The sequence below is a fragment of the Equus quagga genome, chromosome 2, assembly GCF_021613505.1.
Source record: "Equus quagga isolate Etosha38 chromosome 2, UCLA_HA_Equagga_1.0, whole genome shotgun sequence".
Taxonomy (NCBI): Eukaryota; Metazoa; Chordata; class Mammalia; order Perissodactyla; family Equidae; genus Equus; species Equus quagga.
In genome coordinates, this window is record NC_060268.1 from 57,511,170 (window position 1) to 57,533,553 (window position 22,384).

The window sequence follows — 22,384 nt, forward strand, 5'->3', positions numbered from 1 at the left end:
TTGTTCAAAGAAATAATAGCAGAGAGCTTGTTCAAAGAAATAATAGCTGAGAACTTCCCAAACCTGAGGAAGAAGCTGGAATTACATGTAAATGAAGCTAATAGAACTTCTAATTATATCAATGTAAAAAGACCTTCTCCGAGGCATATATTAGTAAAACTGGAAAAAGTTAATATTTTTAAAACAAAAAATACTAAGAGCATCAAGGCAGAAGAAAATAACCTACAAAGGAACCCCTGTCATGCTTTCAGCAGAAACCTTACATGCTAGGAGAAAGTAGAATGACATGTTCAAAATTCTGAAAGACAAAAACTTTCAGCCAAGAATACTCTATCCAGTGAAACTATCCTTCAGATGCAATGGAGAAATAAAAACCTTCCCAGATAAACAAAAGCCGAGGGAGTTCATTGCCACAAGATCTCCCTACAAGAAATGATCAAGAAGGCCCTTAAACCTGAAAAAAACAAAAAAAAGAAAGGGTTTACAAAGCCATGAGCAAGGAGACAGACAAAATCAGAAAATTGTAGCTCTCTATCAGAACAGGTTAGCAAACAATTATTAAAGATAAAGGGAAGGAAAGCATCAAAAATAACTATAATCACTCCATTTTAATCACAAACTCACAACACAAAATGGAACAAGTAGTGACAACAATAACTTAGACGGGGAAGAGGAAAGGGATGGAACCTGCATAGATTAAGAAAACACGCTATCAGAAAATGGACTATCTTACCTATGAGATCTTTTATACAAACTTCACAGTAACCACTAAAGAAAAAATCAGAACAGAGACGCAAATGATAAAGAGAAAACAGAAACCATCATAGAGAAACACCAAATTGAACTGGCAGTCAGAAACATACAGGATGAGAAAAAAAAAGAAATACAGAACAACTGGAAAACAAATCTAAAATGGCAGTACTAAGCCCTCATATATCAATAATCATTCTAAATGTAAATGGATTGAATTCTCCAATCAAAAGACACAGAGTGGCAGGATGGATTAAAAAACAAGACTCAAGAATACGCTGCCTCCAGGAAGTATATCTCAGCTCTAAAGACAAACACAGGCTCAGAGTGAAGGGATGGAAGATGATACCATAGGCTAATGGCAAACAAAAGAAAGCAAGTGTTGCCATACTTATATCAGACAAAGTAGACTCCAAGATAAAGGCAATGAGAGACAAAGAGGGGTGATATAAAAATGATAAAAGGGACACTCCACCAAGAGGACATAACACTCATAAGATATATGGACCTAACACAGGAGCACCAAAGTACATAAAGCAACAGTTAACAGACCTAAAAGGAGAAATTAACAGCAACACAATAGGAGCAGGAGACCTCAACATCCCACTTACATCAATGGATAGATCATCCGGACAGAAAGTCAACAAGGATATAGTGGAATTAAATGAAAAACTAGGCCAGCAGGAGGAAAATAATAAAAATTACAGCAGAAATAAAGGAAATTGAAACAACAACAACAAAAAAACAGTAGAAAGGATCAATGAAACTAAGAGCTGGTTCTTTGAGAAGATAAACAAAATTGACAAACTCTTAGCCAGACTCACTAAGAAAAAAGAGAGAAGACTCCAATAAATAAAATTAGAAGCGAAAGAGGAGAAATTACAATGGATATCAGAGACATGCAAAGGATTATAGCAGAATGTTAGGAAACACTATATGCCAACAAATTGGACAATCTAGAAGAAATGGATAAATTCTTAGACTCATACAACCTCCCAAAACTGAATCAAGAAGAAAGAGACAATCTGAATAGACCAACCACAAGTAAAGCAATTGAAACAGTAATCAAAAACCTCTCAAAAAATAAAAGCCAAGGACCACATGCCTTCTGAGGAGAATTCTACCAAACATTCAAAGAAGATTTAATACCTATCCTTCTCAAACTATTCCAAAAAATTGAAGAATACAGAACATTTCCTACCTCATTCTATGAGGCCAACATCACCTTGATCCCAAAGCCAAAGACAAGGACAATACAAAGAAGGAAAATTATAGGCCAATATCGCTGATGAACATACATGCAACAATCCTCAACTAAATATTGGCAACCCAAATACAGCAATACATTAAAAGGATCATACACCACGATCAAGTGGGATTTATACCAGGGACAGTTCAACATTTACAAATCAATCAATATGATACACCACATTAAAAAAATGAGGAATAAAAACCACATGATCATCTCAATAGATGCAGAGAAAGCATTTGACAAGATCCAACATCCATTTATGATAAAAACTCTCAATAAAATGGGTATAGAAGGACAGTACCTCAACATAATAAACACCATATATGACAAACCCACAGCCAACATCATACTCAACAGGAAAAACTGAAAGCCATCCCTCTGAGAACAGGAACAAGACAAGGGTGCCCACTCTCACCACTCCTATTCTACACAGTACTGGAGGTTCTGGGCAGAGCAATTAAGCAAGAAAAAGAAATAAAAGGAATCCAAATTGACAGGGAAGAAGTGAAACTTCACTGTTTGCCGACGACCTGATTGTATATATAGAAAACTCAAAAGAATCCATAGGAAATTATTAGAAATAGTCAACAACTACAGCAAAGTTGCAAGATACAAAATCAACTTACAAAAATCAGTTGCATTTCTATGCTCTGATAACAAACTAAGAGAGAACTCAAGAATACAATCCCATTTACAATCACAACAAAAAGACTAAAATATCTAGGAACAAATTTAACCAAGGAGGTGAAAGACCTATACAATGAAAACTACATGACATTATTTAAAGAAATCGATGATGACGTAAAGGAATGGAATGCACATGGATAGAAAGAATAAACATAGTTAAAATGTCCATATTACCTAAAGCAATCTACAGATTCAATGCAATCCCAATCAGAATCCCAATGACATTCTTCATGGAAATAGAACAAAGAATACTAAAATTCATATGGGGCAACAAAAGACCCCGAATAGCAAAAGCAATCCTGAGAAAAAAAGAACAAAGCTGGAGGCATCACAATCCCTGACTTCAAAATATACTACAAAGCTATAGTAATCAAAACAGCATATACTGGCACAAAAACAGACACAAAGATCAATTAACAGAATTGAAAGTCCAGAAATAAAACCATACATCTACAGACAGCTAATCTTCAATAAAGGAACTAAGCATATATAATGGAGAAAGGAAAATCTCTTCAATAAATGGTGTTGGGAAAACTGGACAGCCACATGCAAAAGAATGAAAGTAGACTATCTTTCATCATACAAAAAAATTAACTCAATATGGATTAAAGACTTGAAGGTAAGACGTGAAACCATAAAACTCCTAGAAGAAAATATAGCCAGTACACTCTTTGACATCAGTCTTAGAAGCATCTTTTCAAATACCATGCCTACTCAGGCAAGGAAAACAAAAGAAAAAATAAACAAATGGAACTTCATCAGACTAAAAAGCTTCTTCAAGGCAAGGGAAACCATGAACAAAACAAAAAGACAACCCACCAACTGGGAGAAAATATTTGCAAATATTATATCTCACAAGGGGTTAATCTCCAAAATATATAAAGAACTCACACAACTCAACAACAAAAAAACAAACAAGCCGATCAAAAAATGGGCAGAGGATATGAACAGACATTTTTTCCAAAGAAGATATACAGATGGCCAATAGGCACATGAAAAGATGTTCAACATCACTAATCATTAGGGAAATGCAAATCAAAACTACACTAAGATATCACTTTACACCTGTCACAATGGCTATAATTACCAAGACAACAAATAACAAATGTTGGAGAGGATGTGGAGGAAAGGTAACCCTCATACAATGCTGGTGGGAATGTAAACTGGTACAGCCACTATGGAAAACAGTATGGAGATTTCTCAAAAAATTAAAAATAGAAATACAATATGACCCAGCTATCCCACTACTGGAGATTTATCCAAAGATCTTGAAATCAACGATTCAGAGATTTATGCAACCCTATGCTCACTGCAGCATTATTCACAATAGTCAAGACGTGGAAGCAACCCGAGTGCCCATCGACTGATGACTGGATAAAGAAGATGTGGCATATATATAGAAGGGAATACTACTCAGCCATAAAAAAGACAAAATTGTCCCAATTGCAACAAAATGGATGGACTTGAGGGTATTACGTTAAGCAAAACAAGCCAGACAGAGAAAGACAAACATTACATGACTTCACTCATATGTGGAAGACAAACAAATGCATGGACAAAGAGAACAGATGAGTGGTTACCAGAAGGGAAGGGGGTTGGCGAGTGGGGATATGGGGTAAAGGGACACATATACATGGTGACTGACAAATAATAACGTACAACTGAAATTTCACAATGTTATAAACTATTATGACCTTAATAGAAAAAATTTAATGTCAAACTAAAAATAATTGATAAGAGTTTATACCTGTGAAACAGACAAAATTAATACAGTCATGTACCACATAATATTTTGGTCAACGACAGACCACATATATAAAGCTGGTCCCATAAGATTAGTACTGTATAGCCTAGGTATGTAGTAGGCTATATCATGTAAGTTTGTGTAAGTATACTCTATGATGTTCGCAGAATGATGAAACCGCCTAATGACGCATTTCTCAGAATGCACCCCTGTCATTAAGTGATGCCTGACTGTAAAAATATTTCAAGTGATTCAAAAGAACTCATGGCTGAAAATTCAGAGGCCATTACTTCTCCTCAAATTCTACTCTTAACACTTAGTGATACATAACAAGAATTTTCATTTTACAACTATCAGGTTAGTTAAAATGCCTCAAAAGGAAAGTCAGGAAATAAGCACTTCCTCTTTAATTTAAACCATACTATGCATAGATTTTCAGAGCTGATGAATAGATTGTGAGTTTCAAGGTGAAGGGAAGCCACTGTTTGGACTCAGAAGGCTAAGAGAAAGGCTTAAAAAGGACCTTCAGTAGTTTACTAGTATTTACATGACTCTTACCATTAACTTGCCAGATATTCACCATCTTTTCCAAAGCCCCAGCTAGATATTTGCCACTGATACTCCAGGAAACAGGTGAGAAACTTGGATCACTGGGTGACCCCAGGCTTTCCTCAGCATCCCCTTCCCTGGAATATAACAGATATGTATGGAATTCTAATCCTCATCATCCAAAAGTAAACTAAACCCCAAACCTTAAAATAAGGGTTTCATGTAGACTAGAGCACGTAATAGCAGATTCTTACGTTTCAAAAGCCTGGCTAGGAATATTGGACAACCATATATTTGCTAGTATTTGTCATAATGTGAAAAATGTGGAATTATAAAAGAGTGATGCTTAGACTATTCATCATTTAATGTAGTACATAATTAGTCAACCAAGACATTCTGATTCTGTACGGGTTGTACACATGGTCATTATTCAGAACACATTGGTTCTTGTTTGCCTAATCTCTACAGAAGTCCTCAGAAAAGAATTACCTACAGCTAGTCATAAAGCTATAAAAGATGCTACTATTCTGCTACAGAAGAAATATCAGAACTCTAATTCCTAAATAATCCATGAAGAATGATGGAAAATTAGCCGACTGTTTTACAGAATTGAACATTTATTTTCTAGTATAGTAGACCTTGATTTAATTCTGAGTAAGTCCAATATTAGTAGTTAAAAGTTTTTATGTTCTGAATCAGTATCATAGAAATTAAAAAATACACATTGGAGGGGCTGGCCCCGTGGCCGAGTGGTTAAGTTCGCGCGCTCCGCTGCAGGCGGCCCAGTGTTTCGTTGGTTCGAATCCTGGGCGCGGACATGGCACTGCTCATCAGACCACGCTGAGGCGGCGTCCCACATGCCACAACTAGAAGGACCCACAACGAAGAATGCACAACTATGTACTGGGGGGCGTTGGGGAGAAAAAGGAAAAAAAAAAAACTTAAAAAAAAAAAAAAAAAAAAGAGAGCTTGGAGTATAGAAAAAGTGACAAACTCCAAATTTAAAAAAAAAAAAAAAATACACATTGGAGATATAGTAAGACTATTCTAAAAGAAAAATTGTAAAAAATTTCAGTGACAATTTGATTACACTAACACAACCATGACGAGGCGTGTTTAGGATTCTCACATTAAATGTTAGACAAGAGAGATAACGTTAATACTCACAATCTGTTGAACACGCAGGTTTGTTGCAGTGAGTATTGCTTCTTGGTAACATTCCATACTCGGATGGTGCCATCATTGCCACTTGTAGCCAAGAGTCCTTTTTTATTACACCAAACACAAGTCATTACCTAAAAAAGTTGACAAAATCCAGCAAGTTTTGATTTAAATGATTCTATCACTTGAAAAAATTCTATCAAATTAACAAAAAAAATCTACCATGAAATTGTAAAACACAAAAGCATAAATGTTATACCACAATATGCAGGGTCTCATTCTTTTCTAATTGGCTTGTAAATACACACCTATTTGAAGTGTAGTTTTAAAGTACTATGCCCAAACTAGTTTATCTGAGACTTCATAGCATCTTTACTAAACATGTTTATTTAATTCAATAAAGTAAAATACTTCAACATGTTTATATCTTCTATAAAATAAGTAACATAGATTGAGAAGTGATTTTAAAATTGGTTAAATAATAGAGGAAAGTCTTCATTTCCTAAACTGCCCTTGTCACTGCTCAGAGGCCCAGTGGGTTATATTAAAATAGCGAGACCAGTTTCTTCTCCTCTTGCATGTATAAGCCTTCACCTTTTGTAAGGCTATTCCTTTGGTTTTCTTCTCATCCCCCATCTGATTTTCCCATCTCTATACTACTATGTCAAACCAAGCCAGCCCTGGTGGTCTAGTAGTTAAGATTCAGTGCCCTCATCCCCTTTACCCAGGTTCGTTTTCTGGTCGGGGAACCACACCACTCGTCTGTTGAGTGTCATACTGTAGTGGGTGTGTGCTACTGTGATGCTGAAAGCTATGCCACCGGTATTTCAAATAATCAACAGGGTCACCCATGGTGGACAGGTTTCAAGGGAGCTTTCAGACTAAGAGAGACTAGGAAGAAGGACCTGGCCACCCACTTCTGAAAAAACTGGCCATGAAAACCTTGTGAATAGCAGCAGAGCATTGTCTGATACAGTGCCGGAAGATGAGAGGATGGCGCAAAAAGATCAGGCAGGGTTCTGCTCTGCTGTACACAGGGTCCCTAGGAGTCAGAATCAACTCCATGGCACTAACAATAAATGTCAACATAACATACAGAGAAAGAAGAGTTAATAACTACCAGTTGGATATTGATCATTTTGTGTGTGTGTGTGAGAGAGAGCGAGAGAGTGCGAGAGAGAGAGACCTAAATTTTGAGCTCTTTGAGAAAGGCAGAAACTATTTTGTCTTACATACAGTGATTAACACACTTGGGGCTCAAAATACATACTCTGTTCTGATGAGCCTCCAACTTGATAAAGGAGCATTTTCTGAGATCTCCTCCCATATCAGCGAGTGTTTGTGGAGTAGTTTGGTTGTCGCGGTCATGTGCAGCAAGAGTGCGCACAAGCTGTTGAGCAGCCCATTGCCTATGCTGTGAGGACAGCCTGGAGGAGAGGCAGCAGGCTGCCAGGGCATTAGCCAGCTCCAGAGGGCCTACAGCAGAAGGATCATAGGAAGGATGGGCATACAATTGGGCAGTTAAACCTGCTTAAACAAAACAATGAAATGATGCCCAGGTAAGAGCCGGTAGTGATGAACAAACAAAAATGGGTTAACCCATATGTCTTAAGAATTAGCACTTTTACAAGCAATCAATTCACTAAGATATGCATACAAGGTATAAAGCATTTATCTCACATCAAATACTATAATAAACTTGATTCATTGCAAATGTACATTTATATTTATCAATCAATAGTCTTTCCTCTAAGGACACAGACTGAGAATGCAGCAGGAATAATTTTAAGGCCAGGGCAGAAGCAGCATGCCCTAAAGAATAAGAGTTTGGCTTTTGCTGCTCAAAAGTGATCTTAACAGCCAGTCAAGGGTCTGGGCTGATAGATCCAAATGCCCATCTCTCTTGGCCAAATGGCCCTGATGAAGAGAAGGGTAGACAGTAGTAATTAAGTAGTCCCTTCAAAGTATCATCATCTTTAGATGAAGAGAAAAATAGCATTACCTCTATCTAAATTTTATTAAGGAACTCTAATAGGATTATTATCTATGGTGACTCAAAGCATAATCTAATAAAATAATATAATCAAATCAAGACTAATTTGGGACATTTTCTAATATTTGTTTCCATGCACAATGAAAAAGTATCCATGCACTTCTTTTATAATTTAAACTTAAGAAGTATACTTGAAGTTGTGTAATTCATCACATACAACAATGCAAAAACATTTTTTAAAACATAAATCAAACTGATTAGAAGACTATATTTAAATGGTATGAAACTTACCTTTCTTTTCAACTTCTGACTTATCATAGTTAGGTCTCAGCTTGGCCCCTTTGTCTGCTAGTAACGCCACAAGGGCCTGAGTTACAACAAAGTTTGGGGAGGTTACAAGCTTATTCTCTTCAGCAATTCCTCGGAGAAAGCTGGGTAGAAACTTTCGCTGAATTGGATCATCGACCGTGGTTAGATTTACACCTGTTGCAGCAGAAATCAAGTTCTGAAGAGGCAATTGGAACAAACAGGTTTAATTTTTACACATAATTTTGAACACAAAGATTTCACCTCAAAAGGCTCTTTAAGAATCGGTCAGAAATAAGCAATGCAACAAGAAAAGCACTGAAAACTAGCTTACCTGTGTACACAGCTGCACTAGGAGTTTTGCAGCACTAGGAGTATTTGACGCCAGACATCCTACTGCCGTGCTCAGATAAGCCAGGCAAGAGATGGGCTTGTTCGCCTTGCTGTGCCCACCTCGTGGGCGTTCTGAGGTGCTTGCCATGGCAGAAGGGCTGGTGGAGAGGCCAGCTCTCCCTGCTGCAGCCAAGCACATTAATCGAACCAGCGTTCGGATATCTGTAAGGCCCAGAGATTCAAGACCAGCAGCCAAGCTACAACTGGAACCACTGCCAGGAAAGGAAAACAGTTCAGATGGAGAAAGAAAATAGATTTCTTAAGGAACCATTTGGAGCCCCACATATCATACATAGCACCAAGAGCCAAAACAAAAGGCAAGCTGCACTATCACTAATTATCCATGTCCTAAGAGACATCCAAAAATATTACATTAACTGGAAATTGTTATTGAAACTTTTAAAAATCTTAGTAAATACTGACATATACTTGAAGTATATCTGAATTACCAAGGTATAACATAGAGGAATGTTCACAAATCATGACTTTTTACAAACTGAACAAACACCTGTAACCACCTCCCAGATCAAGAAACAGAACATTACCAACACCTCAGAAGCCTGCCTGTGCCCTTCTCAGTCACTAGGCCCTCAAAAGGAATCACTATTCTGACTTCTAAAGCCATAAATCAGTTTTGCCTATTTCTGAACTTTACATAAACAAAAAAATTAAGTACGTAAATGTTTGTGTCTAGCTTCTTTGGCTCAACATTATGCTTGTAAGACTCATCCATGTTGTTGCATTATAGCAGTAGCTATTAATTTTCATTGACATATAAATGAAATCTATCACAATTCATTTATCCAGACAGAAGACAATCAGGTCATGGGGCTATTATGAATAGTACTTCTTATTTTCTTAGTGACTTTTGCCTGCAAAAGTTCTTTGTGAACATAGTCCAATTTATCAATCTTTTTCTTTATGGTGAATGCCTTTTGTGACTTGCTTAAGAAATCTCTGCCTGTCCCAAGATCAAGAATAAATTCTTCCTGTGTTACCATATAGAAACTTACATTGATATACCTTTCACATTTAGATCTAAGAGTGACTTGGAAATATTTGTTTTCATACAGTGGGAGGAAAGGGGCAAGACTCCTTTTTTTTCCTACGTGAATAAACCATCTGACCTAGGCCAAATTATTGAAAAGATCATCCTTTCCTCACTGCTGTGTAGTGTAAAGTGTCATAAATCAAATGTTTATCTATATGTGTTAGTCAGTTTCTGAACTCTGTTCTCCACTGTCCAAATTGTCTATTCCTGAGCCAATACTACAGTCTCATCTAAATTTATTTTGAGCTTTTCTCTCAGGGTCCTTCTGTCTTCACTGATTTACTGTTAAACAGCCCCACTTAACCATTTCTTTTTTCTTTTTTTGAGGAAGATTAGCCCTGAGCTAACTACTGCCAATCCTCCTCTTTTTGTTGAGGAAGACTGGCCCTGAGCTAACAGCCATGCCCATCTTCCTCTACTTTATACGTGAGATGCCTACCACAGCATGGCTTTTGCCAAGTGGTGCCATGTCCGCAGCCAGGATCTGAACCAGCAAACCCCGGACCACCAAGAAGCGGAATGTGCGAAAACTGCTGCGCCACAGGGCCAGTCCCTAACCATTTCTTAAATGTATGTCTTTTAGGTATTCTTGGCTCTCTTCCCTCTTTTAACATTATACTCCACAGTATGAACATGGCAAAAGTCTCCATGATAGAATTTGTAGTTGACTTAGCTATACAGTTAGTCAATTCTGCAGAAAACCTCATTTGACCTTTTACTTATTTATTTACTTACTTATCTATTTATTTGCTGAGGAAGATTAGCCCTGAGCTAACATCTGTGCCAAACTTCCTCTATTTTTCCTGTGGGTTGCCACCACAGCATGGCTGATGAGTGGTGTAGGTCCGTGCCTGGGATCTGAACCCATGAACCCAGGCTGCTGAAGAGAGTGCACCAAACTTAACTGTTACACCATGGGGCCAGCCTCTTGACCTTTTATTTAAACCCTGCACCAAATGGATCAACAGCTTTGGTTTCCCATTTCAGATGATAAAATGTTCGCTGTTTACTCAGTTACTATAATCACATTATTTTCTACTAAAAAGAGCCAAGTATTAATGGAAGGTATGACTGAATGAATGCATAACAATGATGACTATGTCTAACTTCTTTCATTCAACAGTAGATATTCAAGTTTCTAAAAGTTCTATCTCATCCTCCCAAACAATACCAGACTCTAATATATAGTAGAAGCTAACTGAGCATCATTCGACATGAAATACCACTTACCTGACTGAGAGAAGAGATAGAGCTCTCATGACCATGGTTCTGGCCAAAAGAACCTGAGCAGCAGCAGTCACTCTCCTTAAAGCCACCACCCGGTCATGAGGGTTTGCTAAGGCAGCTGCCTGCTCACCTAAAGTTATTCTCCCAGAGGAACTTTTTTCTACAGAGCCATGGCAACCTGAAAAAATAAGATTTCGTTAAGTTCTCAATAAGATAAGAAAAAAATATCAGGACTACTGAAAAACTTTCCCATTTTACCTAGGTTCCAGATTGCAAGGAAATACAGCAAACCAATGTGTTTTGCTCATCTGCAACTCTGTTATACAAAAAATTCCTTAGGAGAAATAGATATTGCTTAGTCAACAATTATAGGAGAAAGATGCCTCAAACTTTTTTGGTTTTATTTACTTTGGTCACGTATCACTTCTACTGTTATTAACAAATATAGGAAAGATATAGTTTTAAAAATATGCTTTGAGTACACATAAAAGGCTGAGTCACCAATACTGTCACAATTATTTATTTTATATTCCTTATATCCTCTCCCAAATAAAAAGACTGCAAAATAGTTTTTAGTCAGTTCCAGGATTCCCTTCTCACAAAGTTAAAAAAATTCTACTCATATTTTATAAATTTTCTTTTTATCACTTCAATACTTCTTAAAAACAGAAAAATCAAAACTTAATACTACATTATACCTTAAACATGTTAAAACAACTGGCTAAAGATACTTGATGTGGTGGGATAATGTTGAATGTTATTATTATTTACCTTTACCTTATTATTATTTACTTATATAAGAAACAAATTAATACAGACTCTATAAAATCTGTGCCAATCAGCATTTCAGTTTACCTATTTGCATCAGAGTCTCTTCCATACTGTTGGTGGCTGTTACCATTGCTACTGATGCTCCTAATGGATCACTGTCAGGGAACTGAACTGGTTCTGGTACAATGCGTCGGTCATTTAAACCAAGTGGTCCAGCAAGTAATTCAAATTCTTCTTCACCCGTTAGCTTTTCATCTTCATCAACATCCAACATGTCCCAGTCTTCTAGAATTTAAATAATTAAATGTATGATATATGACTATAAACATGACATAACTCTGCTGGCAATGGTTATTGTGAAATTTATCTAACATGCAGGAGGAGTGAAAGCCCAGAGCCCACAAAATGAACTATAGCACCATCTCCTGGTAACCCGACCAAACTGCACTCCTAAGGCACAGTGAGACTAAGCACAAGGGGGTCAGAGCAGTTAAACGCATTTGAAGCAACAGCAAATATTACAGCTGCTAATGGAGGTTTCAACTAATAAAAAATACTGTTATGGGGCCAACAAAGAGTTCTTCACCCTGCCCATAATCATTAGGGAATGAGTTATTTAAAGTTAATGAATGCTCCAGATACAATGATGCTGACTTCAATTTTTTATTTTTCACTTTCCTCAAATAGAATGGAAATTCAAAATATACTACATATTTTCCTTACTTTGAAAAAAATATATGCCATGCAGAAATTAACATTCTGTGGTAAAGCTAGTACTTGAACCCAGGACCTTTTCCTTTGACTTCTAAAACTAGGGCTGTTGCTATCAAACTATTCTGAGCTTTTCAGCGAAAGTTTAAGTTAACATGTGCATAAATACAAACACACACACATGAAGGTAAATTTCAGTAACAGTTGTTAAGCAGAAGGTGTATATAAAAATACACGTAAAATAAAGAAACTCTCAAAACAACTACCTTCATACACACTGTCTTGCTTGCCAATTAGATCTGGAGCTTGTCCCTTGTACCTGCACCAAACATGAAGAACACTGTGTTTTTATACAAAAGAGTTAGTACCCCAAAATACAAATTAAGTCACTAGACATTTTAACAGGTCATTAATAAAGCAACACAAAATAAAAAAGTGTGTTTCATGTTATGGGCTAATGTAACAAAAACTTATATGTTTACAAAATCAATGACTACAAATTACTGGGGATGTTTCTGGGTGACCTACAATAACTCTTTTAATCCAAACCTATTCCAGAATGCCTTAAAGATTTTAGCGGTTGATAATAAGGCAAAAACTCTACTCACTAGAGATTAATTGCTATTCAAGAATATAAAGAGGTAATTCGTTCATGGAAGTTCATTTAATCTAAACAGTCTAATTTTTCATCAAGAAAAAGATCTTAATTAAGATGTCAAAAATATGGTGAAAAACACCAACACAAAAATTTGACCATAAGCCTCCTGAAGTTTAACTCGCCCGCAACTTGCCAACAAGTCAAAGGTTAACACAGTCAAACTCCAGTGAAGGACCTGCTGCCATGCCACTGTTCCTGGACTACAGGCTCCCAGCTCTGGCAGGAACATGAATTCCTCAACAACTTCCATCCTTCCTGCCCCCTAGTTCAGCAATCAAAGGACTTTAGGAAAGGTTAAAAGTAACTCCTCACAGGAAAAAACCTACAATTCCCATGTCTTAATAAGAGATACCTTATACTCTTCATTCAGAGGGTCTGGATATTGACACAATTTTAAGGTACCTTTCAGAACTTGTTGTCTTAGATTTGGTCTTCAGGGCTAAGTACTTTTCCCTGCAGCTGCCACAGAGCAGGTAGTATGGATTTCCACTCCCACATTCACCACCAAACCAGCCATCCACATAGGAGCCGTTGCTGCGATAGCCCTGGCGGTTTGCACTGCGCCCGCAGCCTGGGTGATTTCTCTTCATGTGCTGATTGAAGCTAACGACACTGCATTCACACAGTTCACACACCACCACTTCTTCCCTGTCTTCAGACTCACAAACATGCTGTACAAAATGATTTCATATCAATTATTAGTCAATTTAACATGAACTTAAGAAGAGGTAAATAGATTACGATATTAACTACTTTGTTTACATATGCTGGAATATTTGAAAGATGTTCATTAATGCTACAAAACAAATTTCTTTCAAATCAGAATTCAGGTCACACAATGTGAAGGTGTTCTTTGCCCTTCCTCATTCTAACAAGTTACAATAAAAGTAACTGACTATCTTACTGAGAAGAGTTAATAAAAATGACAATCTGCCCCATCTCAAATGATTTTTTTTAAATCCCTCTAATAAAAACTACTTTTTCCCTGGTCATAACATGCGTATTTATTTTCTGAATTTCTAAGAAGTCATTAAGATTCATTTCTCTTATTAACTTAATATAGTAAATGCTCTTTCCTGTAGGACTTATACCTCTGAACTTTTCAGTCTCCCTGCCACAAAAGCATAATGCTAAACAACATAAACATACAAACCCACCATGTACCCTGCCCCTGGATGGAGGTATTTACAAGATTTGGGCGTCACTGTTTCCTAGAATAAGGCAGTACAGTGATTAAATGGAACCTATGAAGGAGAAGAGCATGCATTCAGATAGCAAGGTGAGCAGCGCAGCCACGTTATATACCCAGCAGAGTTGACTGGGACCTGATGCCTGTTTTGTAATCTATCTTTGATGTTAGAATCAAATATTACCACAATATGGCTCTATTCATCTAGTCTGGGGAGAGAAGCAATAAAATCGCACAGAGCAAGCAACAAGAGAGACTTAGTTGTCTTAGTTTGTAGGTAACAAAGTAACCTCAAGCGTTAGAGCCCCAAACTTTAGGATGAGATGTAAGACTTTAAGAGTGTTACAACTCTAGGCAAGGCTGCTGTTAGTAAGCTGTATGAACAGGAGGGCAGGAAAATAAGTCAGAGCAGCCCCCGCTGCAGTCACACACACCCAGGTAGGCCAATCCAGTACCTCTGGGATCCACATTCCCAGAATATCATTGTCACTGGTCAGGTCTTGTCCAAACATAGCTTCCATCGCTTCATCATCAAGATCAATTTCCAATTCCTCATCTAAATTAAAGTCATACAACGGCCCTGGGTCTTGCTGCAAAGATATTCCTTCTCTCCGACTTTGATTCCTGTGGGCCTGCACAGAGCGGTATAACCCCGCTCAGAACAAAACAAAAAAGGCATTTCATTTGTATGTATAAAATAATTTTGATTATTTCACCAGTTCTTAACTGCCATACATGCAGGTGAGTATCTCAGCTGACTTACTGGATTCCAGACCATAAACATAAAATTTTACCTATCACATGTTTCCTCTTCTATAAAATGAGGATAATAGCACTCATACCTTGAGGGGCTGTTGATAGGTTTAAATGACATAATCATGTAAAATACTTCATAATGTTTGTTATATACTCAAAAAACTAGGGCTGTTACTATTCTTTTAGGCTTATTTTTTAAAAAATCAATTCCTTTCATTGTATATTAAGTATACATTCTATATTTTCTAGGACAGTCTCAATTTCTCTCTGTTCCCATAAATTATTGAATCATTATTTATGTTTTAATATTTTAAGGATCAAACTCTGTTTTGAAAAATCACATATTCTGGTTTTTAGTATGGAAAATATGTTCCCTATAACTTATACTTCACATGCCCAGAATATAATCCTAGAAGTATTTACTAACGTAACAAGGGAATTTATTTTTGCTTATCTAGAGCCTTACCTAGCAGTGAAGCCCTAAGGTCCACAGGGTACATCAGAAAAGCCTATGTCTTTGGCACAGCGCTCTTTTCAGCTCCTTCTCACCACTGACGTTAAGTTTTAAATATGCACCCTTACTTCTTAAATTAAAAGTTGCTTGAGGGCAGAGAGAGCATTTACAAAACTTAACAATATCTACAAGTGACTAGTATAACCTTCTGCACCCAGAGGGAACTTAAAAATAAATCTGTGATGTATGCTGTGATTTCAATTATGTAAATGTGCAGAAAGTAATACGTAAATAGTTGCTCTGTTAATGTGGAGGAACTGAGTACTTAGTATCATTAGTTTACATCTTCTTTAATGTTGCTTTTACATTGACTCTGAAATATAAAAAAAAATTAACTACATGATACTTTCACCAAGAGAAGGATGTGAAACATATAATTACCTGCTCTTGCGAGCAACGTGCGAGCAGCTAAATCAAACTTGTGCCTTCTTGTTACTGCTGAGCGACCCCTAGCTGGTGGTCCACTTCCAGAAGCTGCATTCTCTGTATGATCCAGATTATCAGGGCTACAAATGCAAGTTTGAAAGCAATACAAATTTTTAAAAACCATCACGAATAGAAAGCATAGGTGCCAGCTTGCTTGTGGTGGTTTTTTCCTCCAAATATTACAAGAATAAAATATGTTTACAATAAAACTTTGAAACATATCTTTTGTTCCTGGTAAAGCTCCTAAGTGATAAATATTTCATATTGCCCTGAGCAATAATTTTATCTCATTTTGAATTATGCCACCAATGAAATGATGCTTAATGCATGTCCAAATTCAAATGAGATCAATGGACTTAACTAAATCCTAAATACTTAAATACTTAAAATTTGAAATGATTGTGAATTCTTGCCTAGGGTAAACATATTTCAAAATAAATTATAAAAATAGTCACTGAGCTTGTCAGAAAAAGTCTGTATATTACATAAGATACAAGCCTTGGTAACCATGTGACTTCATGGGCTAAAATGAAAAAATGAAGGTTAAACTCATAAGAAGTGCTGAAGGGGGAAGATTTTAGCAAGAATTGTAGAATATTTTATTTCATCTCATTTTAGGCTAGGTACTATCATAGAATTCTTTTTACAACTTAAAAAAGAGGCAAATTGTACTAGATAGTGAAAACCACAGAAGAGATGAAAATACAAATCTACATTGAGACAAAAGATTTAAAAACCGATTTCTATCAAATGTATTTTTTTTGACGATGATGATTAGCCCTGAGCTAACATCTGCTGCCAATCCTCCTCTTTTTACTGAGGAAGACTGGCCCTGAGCTAACATCCATGCCCATCTTCCTCTACTTTATATGTGGGATGCCTGCCACAGCATGGCTTGCCAAGTGGTACCATGTCCTCACCCGGGATCCGAACCAGCAAACCCCAGGCTGCCAAAGTGGAATGTGCGCACTTAATCGCTGTGCCACCAGGCCGGCCCCTATCAAATGTATTAATTAAACCAATTTCTAATATTAAAATGAGAATTCTATTTATATCACTAAATGAGATAAAATTATTTTATCAGCATGTTTATTTTAGAACAAACTTGTTTTAATTTTGTTTCCTCTTTTCAGCTCAATTTTATCTAAGAATTATTTCCTTCTTTCCGTGAAAACATCCATTCAAGTCAAAACTTGTCATGTCATTTTTACCCTTCATGGAAACATAAACTTGTAACTGAAATGTCCACCTTTTCACATATGTTTAGTTATCAACTTGACACACCATTAGAAGCATCTACGCAGGCAAATAAATGGGGCTCTTGGGGGATACCATTTAAAACATACGGAACAAAAATATGGAAATTGGAGGTCACCTTTCACTAAAGCCTTCCTCCATTTCAGCAGCATCAGCTGATGGTATGTCTCCTGGTGATTGCAAATAACAGGGATCATTTGACTTCCCACCACTGCCTACAGCTGCTCCATGCCTTGAGTCTGCTGTGCTGCCTGACTGGGGCTCCTCCTCATCCTCATGCCCAGGGTGCTCTATCATCCACATGGCAAGGACAGTGATGTTCTGGGCATCAGCCTCTCCTCGAGCACCTGACGAGGGAAAACAAAAAAGTCTGATACTGACTTCAGGCAAAATAATTAGTTATTCATGCTTTCAGTTTTAAAGAGTGTCTCTATGATGTCACTGTAACTAACTCTGGTGTTAAAAATCTTACCAAGCATTTTATGACCTCTTAAAAAATATATTGTCCTTAACAAGACTGGGCCTCTCATATCTGCATATATTGATATATAAAAACTTATCCTACCTGTGGCTTCCATGGCTTTGGCAATCTGTCGGAGAGAGAACCCCATTTCCAGCAAGGGTACTGCAATTGCTGGAGGAGGAGGAGAAGTTGAAAGTCTACTGCTTGGGTCTGACAAGGCTGAGACAAAAGAAAGAGAAATAAAGACCTATATATCACTAGAAACCATGAGCAAAAAGTGTTCTTACAGTGACCCTAAGTCCTCAATTTCCTAATACTGTCAAAATTTAATGAAATTTTACCCTGCTAAGAATTCACTAAATGTATAACTAAATGTGATTAAATTTGTTACAACTTTTAAAGGTTTTTCATAAAACTGCTAACACAAAATAAGCCTGCTGAAAAATTTTAAAACGTTTTCTCATTTTGAAATAGTTTCCTACTTATAAAAAATTTCAAACTGAAAAGAAATTTGCAAGAATAGTACAAAGAATTCTACCCACAAATCACTGGAGAGTAAGTAGCAGACACGATGCTCCATCTCCCCTGAAGACACTAACGTTAACTCCTACGAATAAGGGCATTCTCCTGCTTAACCACAACACAACCATCAAAGTCAGGAAATGAATAATGTCACCATCTAATCCAGATCCCATTTTAGTTTCACCAAAAGTCTTCATAATATTTTTTACAGCAAAGGATCCAATCCAGGATCATCTTTGCATTTAGTTTTCATGTCTCTTCAGCATCCTTCAATCACTTGGATACTTTGAAGATTACAGGCCAGTTAGATGGTAGAATGTCCCTCAATTTGAGTTTGTCTGATTGTTTCCTCATGATTAGATTCAGGTTGTGCTTTTTGGCACGAGTACCACAAAACTGATGCTGCCTTCTTCTTGCTGCATTCTATTAGATGGTACATGATTTCAATTTGTCTCATTACTAGTGATATTAACTTTGATTATTTGCGTTAAGCTGGTATCTGCAAGGTTTCTCCACTGTAAAGATACTCTTTTTTTACCTGTGTAATTACTAAGTATTTGTGGGGAGGAACTATGAGAATATGTAAATACCCCATTCCTCATCATAGTTTTACTCACTAGCATCCATTTATGTTTATTGAATTAATTATTATGATGATGGTTGACAAATGATGGTTTTCTAAGTCCATCACCACTTTCAGATTCACCAGCTGGTACTCCACTCTAAAGCAAAGCTTCTCCTTTCTCCATTAGTATGGGTTATAGATTCTTATTGTATTCATGGGTTATTATCTGTTAGCATAATTATGATCGTTTATTTTGATGCCTCAAACCTCCCAGATTTGGCCAGTGGAAGCCCCTTCAATCTGGTTTCTATATCTTTGAGGCATGTGCCCATCATTCTCTGAGCACTTTACCACTTTCTGGCACAAGCTGTTCCAGGCTTTTCTCATACTTCACCCTAAAATTAGCCATTTACCAGGAAACTGGAGTTCTTTTTAGTAGAGAATGCTATTTAGAAAACAGGATCTTGGCACTAGGTGTGTTTATTGCTACTGAAGCATCACTGCTCCCAGACCCTCTCAATAGATAGTGCTAGAAGGGGACTTCCTCACCCTGCATGACTCTGACACCTTGTGCTGGGCCATGTGGACATTTACTCACCCCACTTGGACTCCAATACTCTATGCCAGTCCACTCCCACACATATAAGGAGCATTCCTCACCCCAATCTGGCTCTGATAGCCCACTCTGGGCCACCATGCCACCCACCTCCCAAACCCTGCTGGCAGGAATGCCACTCTAGCTTGACTCCACTTAATGACTTTTGATTGAATTAGGTAGTGGGGAAAGAGGGAAAGAAGAAGGGAGGGAGGGAGGACTATAACTCTCATTTTTGCTTAAAAGAGGCCACGACTGCTATGGTGGTAATAGTCTTGTTATGTCTGCTGGACTTCCGCTTCTAGCCATGATGGAGTAACTGAGACTGAATTTACCCTCACCTTAAACAACTGAAAAACAGGCAAAATATATCAAACAATAGTCTGCAGACACTGGACAAAAGGCAGTGTAGGAGAATGATCCCTGAGAGAAGAGAATTAAATGAGGCGAGGTGTACAACTGCCTCGTGTATTGCCTGGAGAGAATTTCCAAGCTGCAGTTAAGGGAGGTAAATTCAAGCTAAACTCTGTGGTCTCTCTGAACTGAGGAGACAGGGTAGAGAATTCAAGGTGGCTAGAATTAAAAGGTAGAATACCAAAAAGGAGAGAGCTATATAAAAAGAAGGAAGTTGCACAGAAAAAAAACAAAAATGTCCTTCTTGTCACCTCAAGTCTTCAGCTGATGCTAATAAAGCAACTATCCAAAGCTAGGGAAAGAATCACCAAGAAGGGACAGGCAGAACAATTCTTGGAGCTCACACAGGGTTAAGAAGAGTTTGCGTTACCACAAGCCAGAATGAAAAAACTTCGTAATACATAAGGCATTGAACAGAATACTAAGAAAGGTACTGGTTCAGTGGTGATGAAAAATTAGCCCCAAACTAAAGCTGTCCTGGTCTCACCTAGCAAAGCCTAAAAAGAAACCTTGAAAGAATCAAACTCTTTCCAAGTAACTTACTGTATCCTAGAACAAAGGTAAAATATATTTAAAGAAATATAAAATACCCAGCACTCAACAAGGTAAAATTCACAATGTCTAGTATCCAATAAAAAATCACCAAACATGCAAAGAAACAAGAAAATACAATTCAACATGAAGAGAAAAATTAGTCAATAGAAACAGACCCAGAAATGAGATAGATGATAAATTAAGTAGAGAAGGATATCAAAATAGGTATTATAAACAGAGCTGATCCTCCTTATTTGTGAATTCCATATTTACAAATTCATCTACTCAGTAAAATTAATTTGTAACTCCAAAATCAATACCATGGTGTTTTCACAGTCACTCACATGCACAGTGACAAAAAATTTCAGTGTCCTCATCCATTTGTTCCCAGCTGAGGCTAAACAAGGTGATGCCCCACGTTGTTTCAGGTCTCAGACTGTAAACAAGTGTTCTTTTCACAGTCTATATAGTGACATGTTTTTCTGCATTTTTGTGCTTTTTTGTTGGTGATTTCACTGTTTAAAATGGCCCCTAAGTGTAGTGCTAAAATGCTGTCTAGTGTTTCTAAATACAAGAAGGTTGTAATGTCTTACGGAGAAAATATACATGTCAGATAAGCTTCATTCAGGCATGAGTTATGGTGCTCCTGGCCATGAGTTCAATGCTAATGAGTCAACAATATACATTAAATATGGTGTCTTTAAATAGAAAGACAGACAAAACAAGATTACATATTGATCAGTGGACAAAAGGTGACCAAAAGAGCTCACAGAAACGTAGCCCTGTATTTTCCCTAGGAACAATGGTTCAGTTTTCGCTAATTCAGTGTTCACAGTGACTTTACAGAACATAACTATTCTAATAGTGAGAACTGACTGTTATTCTATCTATTTGATAAGGTAGAGGAAAGACTGAACACGTTAAAAGACGTGAAAGATTTTTTTAAAAGAACTACATTGAACTTCTGGAGGTGAAAACTACAATATCTGAATGAAAAAATACACTGGATGGGATTAAGAGCACATTAAAAACTGCAGGAGAAAAGATTAATGACCAGAAGACACAACAAATAAAAACTATCCAAAATGAAACACAAATAGAAAAAAGACTCAAAAAAAAAAAAAAAAGAGAGAGAGAGAGAGCATCAGTGATCTGTGGGACAACCTCAAGTGGCCTAATATGCATGTAACTAGAGACACTGAAATGGAGGACTGGCACAGAAAAACATCTGAAAAAATAATAGACGAAAAATATCTGAATTTAATGACAGCTATAAGCCCAGAGATCCAAGAAGCACAAAAAACCCCAAGCACAAAAAACATGAGAAAATTACACTAGGGCAGATCATAATCAAAGTGTTTAAGCCCAGTGATAAACAGGACAATCTTAAAAGCAGTCATAGAAAAAGGCATACTACATCAAGATTAGAATGACAGAAGACATATCATTAGAAACAACACAAGCCAGAAGACAGTAGAGCAACATCTTAAAGTACTGAAAGAAAAAACTGTAATCTAGAATTCTACACTCAGTGAAAATATTTTTCAAAAGTTAAAGTAAAACAGACTCTTTCAGACACACAAGCACCAAAAGAATTCATCACCAGCAGACCACTGCAAGAAATATTACAGGAAGTCTTTCAAGCAGAAGGAAATAACACAAGATGGAAATCTGGAACTACATAAAGGAACAAAGAATCTCAAAACTGGTAAATATATGGGTAAATATAAAATACACACTTTAGTTTTTAAATCTCTTTAAAAGACAACTGGCTGTTTACGGCAAAAATAATAACAGTGTAGTATGGGGCTTTATAACATATGTAGAAGTTAAATGTTAGAAGTATAGTTAAACAGTTAGTAGAAGTTAAACAATAAAAGTACAAAGGCTGAGAAA

At 36.9% G+C, this 22,384-nt stretch overlaps 1 protein-coding gene across 9 annotated transcripts in view; it reads right to left on the reverse strand.

The window, feature by feature from the left end:
• Positions 1-22,384, reverse strand: part of HERC1 (HECT and RLD domain containing E3 ubiquitin protein ligase family member 1) — a 203,187-nt gene that overhangs the window by 34,381 nt on the left and 146,422 nt on the right. For 5 of the 9 annotated variants that reach the window (XM_046651293.1, XM_046651268.1, XM_046651285.1 and 2 more), the window contains exons 41-53: positions 17,961-18,077; positions 17,514-17,742; positions 16,094-16,218; positions 14,877-15,097; positions 13,656-13,924; positions 12,862-12,914; positions 11,969-12,169; positions 11,117-11,291; positions 8,777-9,047; positions 8,428-8,641; positions 7,414-7,670; positions 6,150-6,277; positions 4,992-5,119 (exon numbers count right to left, since the gene is read on the reverse strand). In XM_046651293.1, coding sequence (XP_046507249.1) covers positions 4,992-5,119; positions 6,150-6,277; positions 7,414-7,670; positions 8,428-8,641; positions 8,777-9,047; positions 11,117-11,291; positions 11,969-12,169; positions 12,862-12,914; positions 13,656-13,924; positions 14,877-15,097; positions 16,094-16,218; positions 17,514-17,742; positions 17,961-18,077 — 2,388 coding nt within the window. The remainder of the gene's footprint in view (positions 1-4,991; positions 5,120-6,149; positions 6,278-7,413; positions 7,671-8,427; positions 8,642-8,776; positions 9,048-11,116; positions 11,292-11,968; positions 12,170-12,861; positions 12,915-13,655; positions 13,925-14,876; positions 15,098-16,093; positions 16,219-17,513; positions 17,743-17,960; positions 18,078-22,384) is intronic. The other 4 variants (XM_046651305.1, XM_046651297.1, XM_046651279.1 and 1 more) reach the window with 3 other exon arrangements.